General features: G+C 44.0%; 1 protein-coding gene across 2 annotated transcripts in view; it reads left to right on the top strand.

Annotated features, from left to right (window-relative positions):
* DPYD (dihydropyrimidine dehydrogenase) overlaps positions 1-21,076 on the top strand; it is a 505,368-nt gene that overhangs the window by 386,109 nt on the left and 98,183 nt on the right. For both annotated transcript variants that reach the window (XM_081914137.1, XM_081914136.1), the window contains exon 18: positions 1,211-1,330. In XM_081914137.1, coding sequence (XP_081770263.1) covers positions 1,211-1,330 — 120 coding nt within the window. The remainder of the gene's footprint in view (positions 1-1,210; positions 1,331-21,076) is intronic.

Below are 21,076 nucleotides of genomic sequence, written 5' to 3' on the forward strand. Positions count from 1 at the left end.
GCATGCCTCCCTCCATCTCCTATGCAATTGGCCACTGGGGGTGGGGGCTAACATTTGATTGGATGACGATTCAGCCATGCAGTCAATTTCCAGCATAAAATCCAGAAAACATGAAATAATCTTTAAATGCATCGGATTGTCTATGCGTAAACTGCGGTCAAAGGTTAAGCCCTTGTGTGAATGGCCAGTCAAAACAATTAGGTATTTTGGTTAATCCTATTGCAACTCTTCATAAGCTCTCATCATTTGCTCATCAAAAGATTTTACAAAATTCACATGTATTCCCCTTGTAGGTATCTCTCCATGGGGAGGTGGGGCTTGATTTATATTGGAGTCGGGCAATAGTGTACCCTCTGAAAGGCCACTTGAGAAGGCCAGAGCACAGAGAGTTCCCTGGCTGCATCCCCCTGATTTTTTGGACTATTTCCAGCATTACATCAAAATAAACATGGGTTTGTTATCAAGTGTGCGCTTGACATAGGAACATACAAACCTTCCTTGTCAAACTCTTGGTCCATCTAGCTCAGTATTTCTCCACTGACTGATGGCAGCTCTCCAGAATTTCAGGCAGAGCTATTTCCCAGTCCTACCTAGAGATGTTCGGGAATGGACCTGGGACTTTCTGCATGCATATGCTGTACCAATGAGCCACAGCCCTTCTCTGACCACAGCCACTAGCCAGGAGCTGCAAGCAATCCCTGCTCCATGACAAGAGTAGCTGCTGTAAAGATTACTCTGTGTGACATCCTTGGGATACAGTCATACCTCATGTTACGTTTGCTTCATGTTACGTTTTTTCAGGTTGGGTCCCACGTTGACCCTGAAGTACCGGAAAGGGTTACTTCCTGGTTCCGCTGCTCGCACATGCGCAGAAGCACTAAATCACACTTCGCGCATGCGCACAAGTGCCAAATCGCACCGCGCACCTGCGCAGATACGGCGCTTCAGGTTGTGGGCTTTTCATGTTGCGAACGGGCCTCCGGAACGGATCCCGTTCACAACCAGAGGTATCACTGTATTTGAAATGCACTCTACAAATTCTAAATTTGTAATTTTTAAAAAAATATGAGGACAACGAATTGGTTGAGGGTGGATTATGGCTAGAAAGAAAGGCTGACTTGGCTTTATGGTCTTCTTGCGCTACCGCTGTGGGATAACTTCCAGCATCTCTTTTCCAGCTTATTAAGTCTGTCCCTAAATTTGTCCTCAGGTGGCGCAGATGGTGTTACAGCCACCAACACCGTGTCAGGGCTGATGGGACTGAGAGCAGATGGCACACCTTGGCCAGCTGTCGGGCTGGGGAAGAGGACTACCTACGGCGGAGTGTCAGGTAAGTGTTGCCCTTTCCCGACGACAACGCCTCCTCTGGGGCCAGCGAAAGATCAGACGGTACTTTCAGCACGGCTAGGGGTATTGTGCCTGCTCTGTTCTCCGCGCTTCTTTGCAGGCCAGTGTGTTCCCTAATAGTCATGACAGATGGAGCAGATTGAGTGTGAACACTCTTGGGCTGCCCTTTCCTTAATGGTGAAACACTGCAACAAAAGGCAGTGATAGGGTCAACCCCGAGGAAGGAGGAAATCTCTTTTCTCTTGCGACCCACAGTTTTCCTGGAATTTTTCATTCTGTCACAGTTGTCAGGCCACATGTTAGACAGAGGCTAATCAAAGGGCACCACCAGAGGAAAATACAAGCATTCCCAATGCATCGTGGGAATTCTTTATGTGCTGCACTTGGCATCTGTCTCCCTCTCAAAATCCACCTTCCCGCCATGTTTCCATAAGTGGCTCCCCCAGGGATGTGAAACCACACTCCCCAATTTAATTTTTTTCTATGCCTCACTCCTTTGTGACACACACACACACACACACACACACTACAGTGGGTGCCTGCACAAAACATGATTTCAAACCCTCTGTCGGAGGCGTGGGGGGAGTTGTGGTGCACCCGTGCCATGCTTTATTTTCACTGATGGATTAATCTGTTTGACCCCGTGCCCTCAGTTGCTGTGACAACATGAACCTGGTCCTGCCGAGAAAATGCCGTGAGCTTCTGGACTGTAGTGGTATGGAGATTAGTCTCCTTGGAGATATAAACAGTGGTAAATATTCATCGCATAATGGTGCCCCACTGTTCAAGCAAAATGCAGCTGAATCAGGCCGGACAGACAAAAGGAAACAGCTTTCTTTCATGTAGTTCTATTGTGTGTCAAAAACAGGAAGGCTGTCCTGTGGCGATTATCTTGCTGAGTGTGTCGTGTGTGTGTGTGTGTGTTTTAATTGACTTATAAATGTATGGAAATCGTTTACTGCAGTAAATTGGTCCATAGCCTTGCGCAGATAAATACACTTTTGTGCTTAATAGGCAGTATTTAAAGTAAATATAGAAATGTAAAGAAAGGCATTAGCTTGAGGCAAAAATAGAGCCATTCGGTTTAATCTCTGTGCGCGTCAAGTGTGCGCAAAGAGACTGAGACGCAGACAGACGGACAGGAGAGGAAGAGGAAATCCACGTGCGTTCTCTTGGGTTTTAAGGACTTCCTAGGCTTTATTATCCCGCTTCAATTTTTTCCCAGTCTGCCATGTTGACAGCGAAAGAATAAAAGAGGTCACAGAGGGTGCTGCACATTAAAAATTAATAAAAGAACTATTGCAGTAGTATTTTATATAAGTAACGCCGTTCGGTGGTATTCCCCCCTCCCTTTCTTTCATTTTAAGCTGCCATTTCTGAATTCCTTCATGGCAATGTCAGACCAATAAAACTATAAAATTGCTGCATGATGAAAAGCGTGTCCTCCACAGCACAAATTTTTAAGTATGTGTATAGTACAGATTACAGCAGTACCTGGACTCCTTGCGCTTTTCCAAGCCTGTCCCCATTTCCATAGTAAAGCTCTGCTTTCATGGTTGGAAATTCACCTCTTTGGGGAGCAAGGGAATATCACTTGCAACTGGAACCCTCCTGGTCTGTGGAAAAGGGGTGAGAGATTTTCGAAGCTAAACTAAAGAGTATTGAAAACAGTAATAGACAGCCTTCCGCCCTTTTCTTTTCTTTTGTAGCAAGGCTTTAAATGTCCAGCATTTACAGGGGAGGAGAGTGGGAGAGCGAGATTAAGCAGGGCAACCAAGCTTAAGCTGTTCAAGTCCCATGGTTCTCAATGGGAGCAGTGTGGTGAAATTTTTTGTAGGGGAACGTTTAGGGCCAGAGGCAACAGCTTGCGAAGGCAATGGGCAGGGATGACGTCCTGATGTCATGTGCGTGAGAATCGATCTTCCCTCCCTAAGCCAGCAGAAGCTTCCTGGGCTTTGGGAAGGAGGTGCCAGGGGAACAGTTAGGGGACCAGTGGTGGAGGAAGGGGGCAGGGTGGCAGTCTGCCCTGGGTGCCATATCTGAGGGGGTGACACGGTGGACTCATCTTCCTGGGCACAGCGGCGCGAGCCGCCACCATTGCTCCACCGCAGCCATATGCGAAGGATCCTCTGCTTGTGGCTGCACCCTTCACTGCCTTACGGACGCTCAAGCACCTTACAGACGATGGTGGGATCCTGCTGCTGCTGCAGTCATGAGCAGAGGATCCCGCCACTGTCTATACAGCACACATGCATATGCGGTACATAGCGACATGCGCATGTGCAGTACATAGAAGTGCACACACATGCACACCAGGTGGTTTGCCCCGCCCCCAACATCCCGTACCAGGGGGGCAGTTCTCCTTCCTTTGCCCCTGTAGGGGGCTAGCCTAGACCCCCCCCCAGTCCACTGACCATACACCACTGAATGGGAGAGTGATAAGCAGGGGATCAGCTCATTCATTCAGCTCTTAAGCATGGTAGCTTTCAGAAAAAAGTTGATAGTTGACCAATAAGTTATCCTAGACTTTTATTAACTTCATTAAAAAACATCAAAATTTAGGTTAGGGGTAAACCAATTCCAAAGAGAGCCAAACAGTTATTCAGCTGTAACTTTAAGATCGTGTGCTTGCTTTCCCCTCCTCCCTCCCATTCCCTTTTCCTTGTGTGTCATGTCATTTAGATTGCTATGCTGAGAGCAGGGACTGCTTTAATACTGATTATTTAAGCTGCTCTGAGAGCCCTTGTGCCAAAGGGCCAATAGCTAAATGCCAAAAACAAACAAGCATGCTTTGCCTATTCTGAAGTGTTGCTGCAAGGGGGTATAAGCCTTCTGGCTTTTCTTAGCTCAGGCTGTTTGTGTTGCCCAGGGCTTCAGCTTTCACTAGGGTCTGGCTTTTGCAGTATGAGAGCCAGAAGGAACTTCACCCCTTAGGATACCTGTGAATGAAAATGTGTGTGCTATCTTCGTCAAGAGACACTAATACACTTTGCCTAGTAGAACATGTTAATACTTCATGTTTCTTGCTCCTGTGAGTTCTGCTGGCTGTCCCCCAAGCACCTGCTCACATGAATAGACAGAGAGAACATTTTAGACTTCTGCAAGGGTTGCTGTGTCCATGAGCTTAGTGAGACTCCCTGCCTGCTGTTGTATGCACAAGTAAATCACAGACTGATGGCCATCTGTACGATGGCAAGCTAGGGCATCCATCTCACCTTGATTAGTTCCTCCTATAACCCCAGTCTCTGACTCAGTGCAGGAGTAACTTGGGGAAAATGAAGGCAAGATTGTTGCTTGGTATGTGTATACACACTCCTCTTCTTGTACCAAAGAGCCAGTTTGCTGCGGTATATATAAGCCTGAGGAGGAGGAGGAAGGTGCAGAGTGGCTCATGTCAGCCTCACTCCCTTTGACACTGCAGTTTGAGTGGTGAGGAACAAACAACACTAGCAGTGCTGTAGATTTCCACCCAAGGACAAATCTGTTCAAAAGTTGTGTTTCTGATGGAGCAGGTGGGTGTTCTGAAAGTGCTTACTTCACTCACCAGTCTTCTGATACCTGGCTAATGCAGGACTCTTTAAGTCTTCTGATACCTGGCTAATGCAGGACTCTTTAAGTTCTGGCCAAAGCCCATTGGGTTCCTCCCCAGGGAATATCGAGGTACCCCATGGGTTGTTTGCATACCTGTGAATTTTTTTAAGCCACCGTCAGACTGGGGCCTGCTCAGACATGAACACAGGTGAGGTGAAGGGGTCTTCAACCCCCTCGATATTTGTTGAGAGGGCGGAGGAGGCTGAGCATGGTGGAACATCAGTGGCTGACTCCTCCTGAGCATGAGAGAGGAGGAGCCGCTAGTCATTGAAGCCACACTGTGCTGGGCTCTGGGCTCAGCCTCCTCCTGACGATTTACAGGCATTGCATACAAGACATCACAGGAGTGTGCGGCGCTGGGTCCCCTCAATGTTGGGCACAAGACTGCACCGCTGAGCATGAGTCAGGCTCACCGCTAGGCCTAGGTGGTCCCAGGAATTGGAGTTTCAGTCAGAGTTGTTCCGCCTGGCCTTTGGCTTGGATTCCCTCCCCCTCTTTCTTTCTTTTTTCCTTTCTCCTTCTGTGTTGGAAACTCCATTTTGTGGACTTCCCTGGCTTTTTTCTGGCCCATGTAGGACCAGTCTGGATAGTTAGCCTTGGTAAAGACTTGGCGTTTTCATCCCCCCAAAAAGTTTTGGATTTGAGTTTCCACTGAAATGAGGCTGCATTTTCATGTTTTTATGTTGTATTTTAATCTTGTTTTTTAAGCTGTATTTCAATCAATTGTTTTTATATTTGGTGTTAGCCGCCCTTGGCTGGGGAGGGCGGGGTAGAAATAAAAATTATTATTATTATGTATGAGAAGATCTGTCTTGGAAATGCCTCAATGTCAGGCTACAGAGGAACCAACTCCCACAGCAGGTTGCCAGGAACAGATAAGACAAGGAGAAGTCCTTACCATCTACTTTTTATTCAATATTTACAGAGAGAGGCTTGGAAATGCAGCCTCTTGTAATAATGGCGTTGTCCCCAGTAGATCTCCCCTCCCCTTCTCTCCCACTTCCTCATTTGTTATCTCTTCTACGGGTGGCGCTGAGGGTCCTTTGCTTCTGAGTCCTTTGCTCTCCTACTTTTAAGGCTCGCTGGGTTTGGGGAGATGGTGGGACTGGAATGCTTTCTAGTGCTTATATGTCAGTCCAACCAGCCAGCTCTGAATCCTCCTCCTCCTCTCCCATCATTTCCTACCTTTCCCCTTCATCTTCCTCTGAGCTGTGACCTCCCTCAAACCCCTGTTGTAATCCTGAACTGTCGCCTTCTTCTCCAAAACTGTCAGGCTGGGGAGGCGGCCTCCACCATTGTTCCTCTCCCCAGTCCCTCACACCCAGAGAATTTTGCATGTCCCTACACAAAATGCCACGAGTCTCCGTCCGTCATGACTGCCTGTGTGTTTTAAAATATAATCCCAACAGCATTTGTCCCGTGGATTGCCCTGAGAGTGCAAAGCGGAACACAGGCACTTTTTATTTGGAAGCTTTCCACTTAAAAGGATTTATAGTTCAAACTGTCTGGCTGCGGTTATTTCTGTGCTGTGCAATTGTGGTTACAATTTGTTCTATAGGTGGGCAGCCTGCTGTTTGCAAGCTGCCATGCTATTTTTGTATTACTGAAATAAATTATTCTAATAGGATTAGCTCTAAATTATAGATTTGTAAGAGTAATATAGTTCGCATTACTGGCTGTTGATCTTTATTTATTTATTTATTTAAAAGGGGGGGGGAGAAAAGCCCATTTTTCAGAATGAATGGCAGCAAAGAAAATCTATAAATAATGCAAATTATTTATTTGAATTTTGCCCACCCTTAAGAATTAAGAATTCAGGGCAGGTAGCCATATTGCACAATAGGAAGAGGGCTCTCTCTCTCCTTAAGGAATAATATAGTACAGCTTTGTTCATATTATTTATATAAAAATCATGATTTGGTCTCATAGTATATAACACATCTGCAGTACATAACAAATAGGGGATTGTCCATGCTGGCACCCAGAGGATAAGGTTAGTCAGACATCTGAGGATTTATGAGTCAGTGTAACCTTGTGTGACCCACCTAAAACCCAGATTTTGAGCAGTTTTCATCTTTTGGTGAAAACACATTCCCTTATTGGAGCTGACTGGGCATTTTCCATGAGGAAGAAAGTGTAAAATATGAAATAATCCTAACTAAATCTATGTTCCTGACCAACATCAATATCCTGTTCTTCCTTCTCAAAACATGCCTTTCTAAATGTATGTTTTCTCATACATTTAAAAATGCATTTTAATGCATCGTTTTGAGCAGAAAAATTCATCATTTTTGGGGGGGGGGAGCAGTGAAAATCTGAAGGATAAAGTTCTGCTCCACACATTGGCCTGGGAGATAGTGGTCTGGTCAGTTCATATTGGAATTTGCAAAAGTTAAATTTGTCAGGAATACCTGAGTACTCAGGTACTACTACTACTACTACTAGTAACATTTTTGTTGTTGTTTCTTAAAAGGTCACCGTTATTGTTCACTCTGTGTAATGCTGGGGTTGACATATTTGCCATTAATTCTCTGCTTCAGTTCACTTGGATTTTAGTGCCAGATAGCAACTCCATTTTTTCTTTTTTTCAATAAATTGTTTAAATTATGTAGCTGTTTCCTCTATACTGACAGACTGAAATAAATGGATTACTATATGACCAGACCTAGGTGGCTTTTCCTCACCCCTGGGTTGCAATTTAGTCTAGTAAAGTGAGTACCTGCAGCCAAAGTTTAGTCAAAATTAAATTATTATATTTCAAGATGGGGGACCTCGGGCCTGGGACCCCAAGCAACAGGGCCAGCCCAAAGCATTTTGGCACCTGAGGCAAACCACAAAATGGCGCCCCTTTCTTGTCAGGGAAGAAGGGGCGAGTGAAGATCTACCTCAGGAACAAGGGAGGAATAAAGATTTACATCAGAATCTGCTACTCCTGTGGGTGAGTTCAGAGATGCTAGCAACATCCAATCTTCATTTTAAATATCTAGAAGAACACCATACAGATGCTAAGTGTGTGCTTCACTTAAGTTTAGCTGGAAATCTCTCAGGATGGCTAACGATAGGCGAAAACAATGGAGCTTATGAAAACAGAACAAGAAAATAGAACAAGAAAAGGTGACAATTTATCTTCAAATCATAAACTTAAGGGCAGAAGATCTAACTGGGCTGAGCAGCTAAAAAGGTCTTCATCCTGTGAGGTTGGCAACAGCAGCAATATTCTGGGTAGAGCATCCCTGTGATGGGGAGTTAAAAAGGCCCTGTCTCATGTAACTAGCCACATGGTTGTTTTTTGCCTTTAGTGACCAGAATGGTGGTGGTGTTGTTTTTAAAAAAGCTAGCAATTACCTGTTTATTATAACAGAGTCTATAGTAACTGCCTTAATCTAATTAATGGATATGATATTAAAATCACATTGTCTACATATAATGAGAGAGGATCCTTTTCTCTTGAGCAGAATGGGAAAGAACTGACTGCCACAGAGTTTGGTGACTATCAAAAAGCTGTTTTCTTTAGCCGAGAGGAATGTAAAATTAATACAGAAATTACACCTTGCGCCAACTTTTCAAAAGGACAATTTACATTAAGTGTCAGAAAACATACTTGTATAACAAACAAACAAAAATGAAAATTCCATTCATACCCTTACAGAACATTAGCACATTATCCTACATGAAACCCTTAGAAAACCAAAATCATTCACCATGAAAACATCCCACTTTACGCCCTACTACATAATAAATCAGTTATGACCAGAGCTTTTTTTTTCTAGCCAGAACTTGCCAGAACTCACTTCTGGCACTTCTCAGGTGGGCGCCATTGAGAAAAAGGAAGGTGTTTGCGCTGAGTCCCAGCACCTCTTTTTCTAGAAAATAATGTTGCTTATGACTCATTATTATCTAGCTCAAAGTTGGCGAACCTGTGGTCCACCAGACATTACTGGGCAAATTAGATATGTTCCCATTCAGGTCCTAACCAAAATAATAATAATAATAATAATTTATTATTTATACCCCGCCCATCTGGCTGAGTTTCCCCAGCCACTCTGGGCGGCTCCCAATCAGTGTTAAAAACAGTACAGCATTACATATTAAAAACTTCCCTGAACAGGGCTGCCTTAAGATGTTTTCTGAATGTCAGGTAATTCTTTATCTCTTTGACATCTGATGGCAGGGCGTTCCACAGGGCGGGCACCACTACCGAGAAGGCCCTCTGTCTGGTTCCCTGTAGCCTCACTTCTCGCAATGATGGAACCGCCAGAAGGCCCTCGGCACTGGATCTCAGTGTCCGGGCTGAACGATGGGGGTGGAGACGCTCCTTCAGGTATACAGGACCGAGGCCGTTTAGGGCTTTAAAGGTCAGCACCAACACTTTGAATCGTGCTCGGAAACGTACTGGGAGCCAGTGCAGATCTCTCAGAACCGGTGTTATGTGGTCCCGGCGGCCACTCCCAGTCACCAGTCTAGCTGCCGCATTCTGGATTAATTGCAGTTTCCGGGTCACCTTCAAAGGTAGCCCCACGTAGAGCGCGTTGCAGTAGTCCAAGCGTGAGATAACTAGAGCATGCACCACTCTGGCGAGACAGTCCGCGGGGAGGTAGGGTCTTAGCCTGCGTACCAGGTGGAGCTGGTAGACAGCTGCCCTGGACACAGAGTTAACCTGCGCCTCCATGGACAGCTGTGAGTCCAAAATGACTCCCAGGCTGCGCACCTGGTCCTTCAGGGGCACAGTTACCCCATTCAGGACCAGGGAATCCTCCACACCTGCCCGCCTCCTGTCCCCCAAAAACAGTACTTCTGTCTTGTCAGGATTCAACCTCAATCTGTTAGCCGCCATCCAACCTCCAACCGCCTCCAGGCACTCACACAGGACCTTCACCGCCTTCACTGGTTCTGATTTAAAGGAGAGGTAGAGCTGGGTGTCATCTGCATACTGATGAACACCCAGTCCAAACCCCCTGATGATCTCTCCCAGCGGCTTCATATAGATATTAAAAAGCATGGGGGAGAGGACAGAACCCTGAGGCACCCCACAAGTGAGAGCCCAGGGGTCTGAACACTCACCCCCCACCACCACTTTCTGGACACGGCCCAGGAGGAAGGAGCGGAACCACTGTATGACAGTGCCCCCAGCTCCCAGCCCCTCTAGACGGTCCAGAAGGATGTTATGGTCGATGGTGTCAAAGGCCGCTGAGAGATCCAGCAGAACTAGGAAACAGCTCTCACCTTTGTCCCTAGCCCGCCGGAGATCATCAACCAGTGCGACCAAGGCAGTTTCAGTCCCATGGTGAGGCCTGAATCCCGATTGGAAGGGATCCAAATGGTCCGTTTCCTCCAGGCGTGCTTGGAGTTGTTCAGCAACCACCCGCTCAATCACATTGCCCAAGAATGGCAGATTTGAGACTGGGCGATAGTTGGCCAAATTGGCCGGGTCTAAAGATGTTTTTTTAAGAAGCGGTTTAATGACCGCCTCTTTCAGCGGGTCTGGGAAGGCTCCCTCACAGAGGGAAGCATTCACCACCCCGCAGAGCCCATCGCCCAGCGCTTCCCGGCTCGCTTTTATCAGCCAGGATGGGCAAGGATCAAGGAGACAGGTGGTCGGTTTCACTCGTCCAAGCAGCCTGTCCACATCCTCGGAGGTAACAGATTGGAATTGATCCCATATAACAGGACCAGACAGAACTCTAGCACTCTCCTGCCCTGGCCCTGCTCCCACGGTGGAGTCTACCTCCTTCTGAATCTGAGCGATTTTATCTGCAAAAAACTTTGCAAAAGCATTGCAGGAGGTCTTGGGGTCCCTACCAGGCCCCGGTGGTACAGGTGGTTCCGATAAACTGCGAACCACCTGAAAAAGTCTCCTGCTGCTGTTTTCTGCAGATGCAATGGAGGCGGCGAAGAAGGCCCTCTTCGCCGTCGCCATTGCCACTTGGTAGGCTCGACGTTGAGCTCTAACCCGTGTCCGGTCTGATTCAGAATGAGTTTTCCGCCACCGGCGCTCTAGCCGTCTCAACGATTGTTTCATCACCCTCAGCTCCGGGGAAAACCACGGGGCTGTCCGGGCTCCATGCAATCGGAGAGGGCGCTTCGGAGCCAGACAGTCAATTGCCCTGGTTAACTCCGCATTCCAGCGGGCCACCAGGGAATCAGCTGAAAGGCCATCAACTTGGGATAAAGCATCCCCTACCACAGTATTCCTAATTGTGTTTTTACCTCTTTACCTTTTTTAAAAAAGAGATAAAGTGTTGGAATGGATAAAGTGTTGCCATTCCCTACTAATTTCTGTGTTTGAAGGGTCTGGGGATATTTTATTTATTTATGCATAAAAATATTTATATACTGCCATATCATAAAAATATCAGAGTGGTTTACAGTAGTTTCGGTATGTAATAAAAAACACATAAAACCCAAAACCATCAACTAACTCTTACCCAGAACACCCACAATCTTGCCTCTCACCTTAAGAGGCCACACACAAAACAGTCCTGCCATGGTTTTCATTTGAACAGGGGAAATGAATCTTTAAAACAATATTTAAAATATGTCTGTCTTTCAAATAATGTAATTAAACCATCTGAGGAAACCCTGACAGCAAAGTACCAAGAAGATCATTTGTTACGTCGAAACACACAGTGAAATAAATGTTGTTATCAATAAGACCCATAAATGTTAAATCTCTTAGAAACAGATAACGTTAATTTGAAGAGCAAAGAGGCTGAAGGAATACCAGCTTTTTGTTGCTATTATTATTATTCTTTGACACATCACTTGGTGGAGACCTGGCTGGAAAGCGGGGGGCGGGGGGGAGCAAGGAGCTTTCTGTTTTCTAAGTCACAAGTTGTTTATTGATTACGTGATGTCAGCTCTAGTCATTAGACACGAATCGAAATCCAGCCATCGTGAGGCAGGAAATGTATGTGATATGCATGCGCGCTGAGAGCAGAGGGTGCAATTCAGGGTGGTTAAAATCAATTGGACTTTTACCATTTATTTTAGTGGGAGGTAAATTGCACCTGGAGAGAGAATCAGACAGAATAGGCGAGAGCACGTTACAGCCTGCTTTGGAGAGCGGGGGGCTACGGAAAGCCTACTCGGAGAGCAGGGCTGCAACACAAATCGGATACGATTTTAATTTGGGGCTATTATTTCTGTTAAGTGTAGCTCGCCCATTAGAGCGGCTCATTTGCATGCATTATGTACACAGACTTACAAAGAATTCTCTTTATTCCATTAGGGCCATACTGCATGCCGTCTCGCTTCCCCCCCACCCCCTCCAACGTACTGCCGTCAGTGGTCTGTGCAGAAAGAGATCAGAGTCCTAATAATAGATTTTTGACAGTGAGCTTGCCTGCTACCTGCCCTACACTAATCCCCACTGTTCATGTTTGCTTCATGGCAACAAAGCAGACAGAGGGAAAATGCCAAGTGCTGAGTTTGAGGTACAGGCCTGCCATAGCTTGACATTTCAGCAGAATAGCAGCTTATGAGATGCATAATTTTTCAGCTGGGACTCAGCTGCCATTTCCATAGAAGCTCGCAGCTCATCGACTGACTTAAGAACCAGGGCAAAGGTTTATGGAGGACGGACCAGGGGCTATGTCCCCTTCCGTTGCTGTTTTTCAAAAGGCGAGGGATGTAATCTGAATCTTCTCACAATCAGCACTTCTTTTAAATCAACAAGAAACCTTAAAATTTGCAACTCTTCCCACACAACCACCAAGTCATGTGTTTCATGCAGCCTTTGTCAACACATGTGCAGTCTTAAGTAGATTCTTAAAGAAGAATGAATGGACATTGTTTTAAGGGGCGGGGCTTGCATCCCAGGGGCGGGGTGTGCCTCCTGCAGGGGTGGGGCACGTGTCTTGGGGGCGGGGACAGCTGCAATGGCACCCTGGGGATCGTGCTGCTGGGTGTGGTGCGCTCCTCCCACACTCCTCTTCCTCTGCCAGTGGGCTTACCTGGAATGTCTAACCTAACAGCAGCAGACCATTCTCTCAGACACTTTTAAGCTTAATAATAATAATAATAATAATAATAATAATAATAATAATAGTACTTAGCGTTTTTGGTGTGTTTCAGGGGTTCAAAGCCTGATTAAATTTTGCAATAGCCTTGCAAGGTGGGCCAGTATTCTTCTCAGCACATTGCAGATGGGGTGTTTCGGCTGAGAAAAGCATTTCACCTTAGGCAAGCTGGCGAGTTCATGTCTGCAGCTTAATTTGACCTGAGGACTCCCTGGCTCACACAGTTCCATTATTGGCTGCCCAGCATCTCTCTTTAGTATGTATGGTTTTTTTATTCAAACCGCCCCCACTCGGATTTTCATATGTTAACTAAATCACAATGGATCCCTATACATCCCTACAACCCCATTAAGTACAAGAGCACTTACTCCTAAGTAATTGGGAATAGAATTGCAGTCAGAAGGGAATGGGATTTGGGATCCTTCCTCCCCCTCACCTCCCACCCCCGGTAACATTTCTTGAGAGTGAATTTAAATATTCAAAATCATCCACTTTGTGCAGGAAGCGGGGGAAATACACCTTAGGATGTAGATTCTGCCAGAGTCTGTTTAATTTAGTGCTATACTTCTTTTGGAGCCTGGATAGTTGTTCACTGTGGCACAGTATTACATAGAACAATGGCACAGTACATTGGATTAATTAAGGAATCCTTGCTGCGAACTGAGTTCTGAGTATGTCAAGATTTCAATTTTATGTTAAATATTTTCTAAAAGGCCAGAACCTTAAATCTCAGGGGTTGTACCAAGCAGTGAGCTGTGAATTTAACCATAGGCTAACTGCTAATGATAAGGAAAAGAGTCCAACTTGAGGCAGCTGTAATACAGTCGTTGGATTAGGCTATCAATCACCCTGCTCCCCAAGGAAAAAGGAAAAGAAGACAAAACAGTGAAAAGGGAAATTAGGAAAGGAAGGCATGACTGGAATTAGATTCTTCACAAAATTTATCTGCGAGTTGCCTTGTATCTCCCAAGTATCAGACAGAAATGTCCAGTGCTGCTTTTAGGCTAAGAGCCAAAGCATCTTGTTCCAGAGCCTTGGAGTCTGCACAAATCAGCACTTGCTATCTCTAATCCTTGTAAAATAGGGATTTTTTTTTGTTTTGCTTTTAAGCAAAGTGCACTGTGCAGCGGACATGGAGTTGTATCTGATGCTCTGCGCGCATAGTTCTGTTGGCACTGAGGGACTTGTTTTTCGTCTCCTTCCCCTCCTTCTTCCCTGATGGGTCCCTCAACCATGTGGAGCAGACTTTGAAAGCACACAAGGGTACAGTGAGGAATCAAGAGAGGAAACACAGGTACACACACACAAGTCTGCAGCATTAGGTACGACCCATATATATTTTTAGTTGTTGTTGTTTAGTCGTTTAGTCGTGTCCTACTCTTCGTGACCCATAGACCAGAGCACGCCAGGCATTTCTGTCTTCCACTGCCTCCTGCAGTTTGGTCAAACTCATGCTGGTAGCTTCGAGAACACTGTCCAACGATCTCGTCCTCTGTCGTCCCCTTCTCCTTGTGCCCTCCATCTTTCCCAATATCAGGGTCTTTTCCAGGGAGTCTTCTGTTCTCACGAGGTGGCCAAAGTATTGGAGCCTCAGCTTCAGGATCTGTCCTTCCAGTGAGCACTCAGGGCTGATTTCCTTAAGAATGGATAGGTTTGTTCTTCTTGAAGTCCATGGGACTCTCAAGATTCTCCTCCAGCACCATAATTCAAAAGCATCAATTCTTCGGCGATCAGCAATCAGCCTTCTTTATGGTCCAGCTCTCACTTCCATATATCACTACTGGGAAAACCATAGCTTTTACTATACGGACCTTTGTTGGCAAGGTGATGTCTCTACTTTTTAAGATGCTGTCTTTTTAGTTAGCTGAGGCCAAAATACACATATCATGCCCCACATATGTACTGATAGCATGATGGCCTTTCTTTTGTCTCTTTCAGTGGAAAGCTACTTTGCAAAGCACTGCCTGAGAGCAGCAAAAGTGAAGTGTAGGTGGGAACCTGAGACCTTTCCTGCCTGCCATTTCCCGGCTCCAAATTTGCCACATGCAGGGATTCAAACACATGTTTGCTTTCACATTTCCAAACACAGTAGGCTGCATTAATTAGCGTGGTGTGTTTGCTGAGTATTATGCATGCACATGTTTTTTTTTAAAAAAAAACAAATGGTAAGAATTGATATCCCAGTTTTCCTTATTAGATACCAAGAGTGACTTATGACAAGCTACAATGACACAAAAAATAGAATACATCATAATCAATTAAAAGTATGTAAAAAGTTTTTTAAAAAACAAAAACACAGCAGCCAGTTAAAGTGAAATACTACAAACAGTCGAAATAAATAAATAAAATTAAAAATTGTCCAGTAGCACTTTAGAGACCAACTAAGTTTGTTCTGGGTATAATCCAGAGCCTGGACACATACAGGAACAAAACAAAACAAAAAATGCTTTATACAGAGTTAAACGATCTAGCTCAGTATTCTCTACACTGACAGCTGCTCTTCAGGGATTGAGACTGATGACATTCCCAACCTTGCCCGGAGGTTCGGAGGATTGAACCTGGGATTGTCTGCATGGAAAGCAAATGGTGTGCCACTGAGCTACAACCCTTCCATCTCTGCTCAAAGTGCATCAAATGTTGATGGAATGTGGAGGAGAGCCTCTCCTGCAGAGCTTAATAGACAGGCAGGTTCCAAGCTGTTTAGGTTACCTGGTCCTAACCCTAATCAGTACCTTGAATTGGGCCCAGAAGTGACCTGGAAGTCGGTAGAGTTGATGTAATAAGGAAATCATTTGCTTCTGTGACTTCTGGTCCACCGACCTTGTGGACTTGTTCGAATTACCAATCTCCTTTCAATGACAGCCCCACATAGACTGCATCCCAATAATCCAATAGTACATCTTTTATGCTGAGCAGTAATAATGAGTCAGATAATTTCGTCTGATAGGCAGCCAAATCTCTGTTAGGTCTTTCTGGACAGTATCTATAGGGCTTTTTATTTCCCCTGTCCCATGATTTCCTGTTCCTATAAGGTCAGCTCTTCCACCCACCCTTTTGAACCCTTCAAACATGAATCTAATAGTGTGGTCATTGTAATGGCATTGGTGTCATGTGGGGGGCGGGGTTGTTTCAGTTTGTTATTATGCTATGTATTGTTGAATAATTATATTGCAAAATAAAAAATACTGTGGGGGGGGGTTATTGGCTTGCTTTGTTTTCATTTTATTTTGTGTTTTCTTTTTGCATTGTTATGCTATTGAACTGGATCTTTGGATGAAAGGTGATATTGAAATTTAATAAATAATAATAATTAAAGCAGTGGAACATTTTGCTCTAGGCTTTCCCATGTAATACTTCTGATACTTTGAAACCATTATTGCTGAGTTTCATACTGACAGCCGTAAGAGGGTTCATCAATGGGCACAAATGCCCAGTTGTCAAGGGAGTTCATGAATGAGAAGGTGGAACTGGCAAGTAGATTGCTATAAATCATGTTCTTCTTTGGAATGCAGAACAGAAATGATTATATGTGATGTTGTTCTGGTAGGCATGGTGTTCTGTGCACCAAGACACTATTTCATTTTTTTTAGTTTTTAAATTTATACTTTTCAAGTTTATACATTTTATTAGTTTTGCAATCAATTTAACATGTCTTGTTTAGGAACCAAAGTTATGTAAGCATTCTTCCATGATTCTGGCAGCTCGCCTGTATCTAAAACCATATTCATAATGTCCTTTAATGGTTGTATAAGATAATCCTGCAACTTCCTATAGTGTATTGCTTGAAAGACCATCAGGTCCTGGTGCTTTCAAAGGTCTTGCCTGTGAAATTACTTGCTGTAATTCCATTGTTGTCACTTGCACCAAGACACAATTGCTTCCTTTATATCATAAATGTGTAACTGATCTACTGTCGTGACTCTAGAAGCAAACAAACTGTCAAGTAATCACCTGCCTGCAAGTAGGTCTATTCACTTCCAGATTGATAAAGCGAGGAGAATGGAATAAAAGTGGGTGGAGGGGCAGGGCTACTTGAGAACTGTGAGCATGTATGCACATACTGAAAATGTGGTTGGCAAAGAGCTCTTACTCCATTGAGGTCAAACAGAAATATTACAAGGTTGGTGTCAAGACCCAAATTCCATAATATATAAGGGGGTTCCAGCAGCAATGAAGCCAAAGAGCATGCATGACTCATACGGTCCTTTAGAAGGGGTGAATCTCTGAGACACGCTCAGAAGATCTGAATAGAAAATAGACTACAATGGGTGCCTGTGAGTTGAAGGACAGCGAACAAGGAAACCATTTGCTCTCCTTTGAGTATGCATGAAGTTTCGGTGAGCAAAGGAAGTTGAAAATTCAGGTATCATTCAGAATGACAGCCCTAACAAAAGGGCTTTCTGTACCATCCTGAAAGTGTATGCTGCAGTCAGAGAGCAGGCACAACTCACAAAGCAAATAGTCTCAGGTGATATAAGCAAACAGATGGTTTGGAAGTTTGTTCCTCCTTATAATTTTGGGGGAGCATTTTGGAAATGTAAGTGAATTCGTCTCTGCAGAAGTTGCTTTATCAAAGGGCTTCCCAAAGCATTTGATATGAACTTTGCTCAGTTTTCAATATCACAGCAAAGGAGAAGGATGGAAGGTTGATTTTGGCATTTGATGCAAAAGAAATGCCACAAAGATGTAAAGTGCCTAGTATTTAATAAAGGTTAAAAGGTAAGAAGTATCTAATACACTCGTACAAAGAGCATTTTCAATTGCATAACGCACTTTATCGCTTTTCAGTTGCCAATGGTATATAGGAATGCGTGTGTCTACACACACACACCACACACACACACACACACACACACACACACACCTCTACCTCTTCTTTAAAAGGCTCAAAACAAATTTCAACAGTTTAATCTCAATGTTAGAAAAAGGATCACAGCAGCCTCTCCTGTGTTTTGTCTATAAGCGAGTTTTTGTAAAGACTCGTGACATGCTCCCTGGGTGCTAAATATTGACAAGCATGCTCTGGCAAACAGGATCAAGCTTGTTGAATTAACACAGCTCAAGTCTCTGCATTGACACAAGTAACCCGAGTCTGAAAACTATTATTCTACTCCATTTGTTTTGGCATTATAGGTGATGCTGTCCAGTTGAATTTTGAATATTATCATTATTGCTCTTTTTAATATTCTGTATCTTGCAGATTAAAAAAAGGTTCTTTTTCTTCATAGCTGCTTGTATAACATGAAAGTTGCCCACATTTCATTTTCCTGTTTGGTATATTTATATCAACCTGTAGAAATCTCTTTCTTCCCCGCTTCTCAATTCCCTTAAGACAGTTCACAGAACACATTAAAAAAAAGTATTATTTAAAATCTCTCTCTTTCTCTGTGCTCTATACTAACACCAGATGCTCAGAATCTAACTTCAGGTTCATTGCTCTAGCTATACCAAATCCCTGAGAAAAGAAAGACAGTAATTGATAAAATTAACAGCAAAGACTTCCTTCCTTAAAAAAGAAAGGAAAGGGCAGATATCCTTTATATTCTATTCTATTTCTACCTATTCCATACCCTCCAACATTTCTCCACTGAAAATAGGGATGTCCTATTATTATTATTATTATTATTATTACTACTACTACTACTACTATTATTATTATACCCTGCCCATCTGACTGGGTTGCTCCAGCCACTCTAGGCAGCTTCCAACATATGTAAAAACACCCTATGCAAGGCTGACTTCAGATTTCTTCTAAAGGTTGTATCGTATAGTTGCAGGCCCCTTTGGCTTGGGGATTGCGTATTCTAAGGATGGGATTTAAGTACATAGAACATTTCCAGGACTTAAATGGAAGAGACCTGGACTGTGCCAGTCCAGTCCACACAACACACACACATTCTTTAGTGCGCATGAACCATACCTTCTTCTCTTTTGGGCTCTCCTAGCGTCAGCTAGCCCAGAATGCAGCAGCTATACTGGTAACAGAGACCAGGCAAAGAGATCATACCTCTCCTGTCTTCAAATAACTCATCTGGCTCCCTATAAGCTTCTCAGCTGGGTTCAAAATATTCGTCTTAAGCTTTATAGCCCTCCATGGCTTAGAACCCCAGTACCTGTTGGACCACATTCTCATCCCACATCAGGCTGAGATTGTCATCTGAGGCCTTTTTCTGGACGCCCTCCTCCATCTCAAATGATGTGGGTGGTGACACTGAAGAGAGAGCCCTTTTGGTGACAGCTCCTCACCTTTAGAAAGCCTTCCCCAGAGAAGGCCATGTGGTATCCTGGTTACTTTCATTCAGACATCAGGCAAAATGTGTGGGTTTTTTTCCTTTTCTTTTTCTGTTTTTCCAGGCTTTTAAGAGCCACCAGTCTTAGTACAGTGGTACCTTGGTTCTCAAACTTGATCCATTCTGGAAGTCTGTTTCAAAACCAGAGCGTTCTAAAACCAAGGCACGCTTTCCCAAAAAGTAATGCAAAATGGATTAATCCGTTCCAGACTTTTAAAAACAACCCCTAAAGCAGCAATTTACCATGAATTTTACTATGTAATGAGACCATTGATCCGTAAAATGAAAGCAATAATCAATGTACTGAACTATAAAATAAATAAGACAGTATTGTAGATGATAAAAATGATTTTTTTAAATTTTTTATTACCTGTACTGATAGTCATTGTTCTTAATGGGGGGCTTTTATCCATTTCCACAGTCACACAATCAATACCCAGTAGCTGAACTGGGTTTCACACACTTACAAAAACAGATTAACCAAAAAACGCAAAATAAATGGCAAAAACAAAAGCACCAAACTTAATCCATTCTGTTTGACTTCCAAAATGTTCAAAAACCAAGGCGCAGCTTCTGATTCGTCCAGGCACCCTGGAAACAATAGCTGACAGCTGCATCAGATGTTTGGCTTCTGAAAAACGTTCGAAAACTGGAACACTTCCGGATTTTTGGCGTTGAGGAACCAAGGCTTTTGAGAAGCAAGGTACCACTATATTTCAAGCTGAGAATGGTTTTGAGTTTACTGTCTACTTGAATGGATGGTTGCTGTTTTAGCTCGTCTCATGATGGAATGCGTTGCTTTATTATCTATGTTTTTATTGCACTTCTGTTGTTTCTTAACTACCTTGCTAACCACCCTGGAAACAGGCGTTTGTGTTGAAGGAGCAGGTTATAAATTACGTAAATAAAGTAAACTCTCGGGCCTAATACGTGAAGCATGCAAACAGGTGAAGACCAGATCAATGTGGGATTAGTAAAGGACTTCATACCTTGGCTGTTATCCTGAAGGAAATATGGAATATCAGTGGAAGCAGAATGTTCAAGGCAGTTGAGAAGAATGTTTTCACTTGTAGCATTTGGGCAGCCTAGCGATGTTTGTAATGGGAGAGCGGTTGCACACTCATGACAATGGGGAAAGGGGGAATGGACAACACTCTATCCTCTCTAATGCCTCGAGTTATACTTCTTTCTTACCTTGTAGTACACATGTATGTTTTCAGATCTCCATTTCTTTTATTTCAAGAGGTGCTCACCTGTATGGATGATATTTAAGGAGAGACATGTCTGCATTTGTGCAAAGCATTGATTTTCCTGCATCTGTGTCCCCTGTGAGATGTGATTCTGTGTAATACCTCTCTCTTTTTTTGTTAAAACACTTTGATATTTTCCGATGAAAGGGGCATGTTACTTGCAAAGATTGGTTGGGTCTGATGCTAAATGTTTTCAGATCAAACAGGCATGTTCTTTGTGGGTGCATGGAACAGAGTTAATTCAACTCAGTTTTGATCAGCCAGCATTGCTCCAAAGAAGAAATCCGCTGAGCGCAGTTAGGCACACTTTTGTATGATTACCATCTTTCCCTTTCATGCAGGCTGGGGAACTCGCTGTGTACGAAAATTAAGGACCCTCCTCACCCTCTGAGATGCCCTTGTTAGATAACAATTAAAATGATCTGATACGGCAGCACGTTGGGATTCTCTTGCATCTCTTTGTGTTGCTTCTGAATAAATCAAGCACTGCCGCTAATCCTGTTTAACTTTCATCAATGCAAAAACTCTGAACCAAAATATGACCTGCAAAACCTGAAGCCAGCATACTGGGAGTATGTAT

The sequence above is a fragment of the Podarcis melisellensis genome, assembly GCF_964234715.1.
Source record: "Podarcis melisellensis genome assembly, chromosome: 6".
NCBI classification, from domain to species: Eukaryota; Metazoa; Chordata; class Lepidosauria; order Squamata; family Lacertidae; genus Podarcis; species Podarcis melisellensis.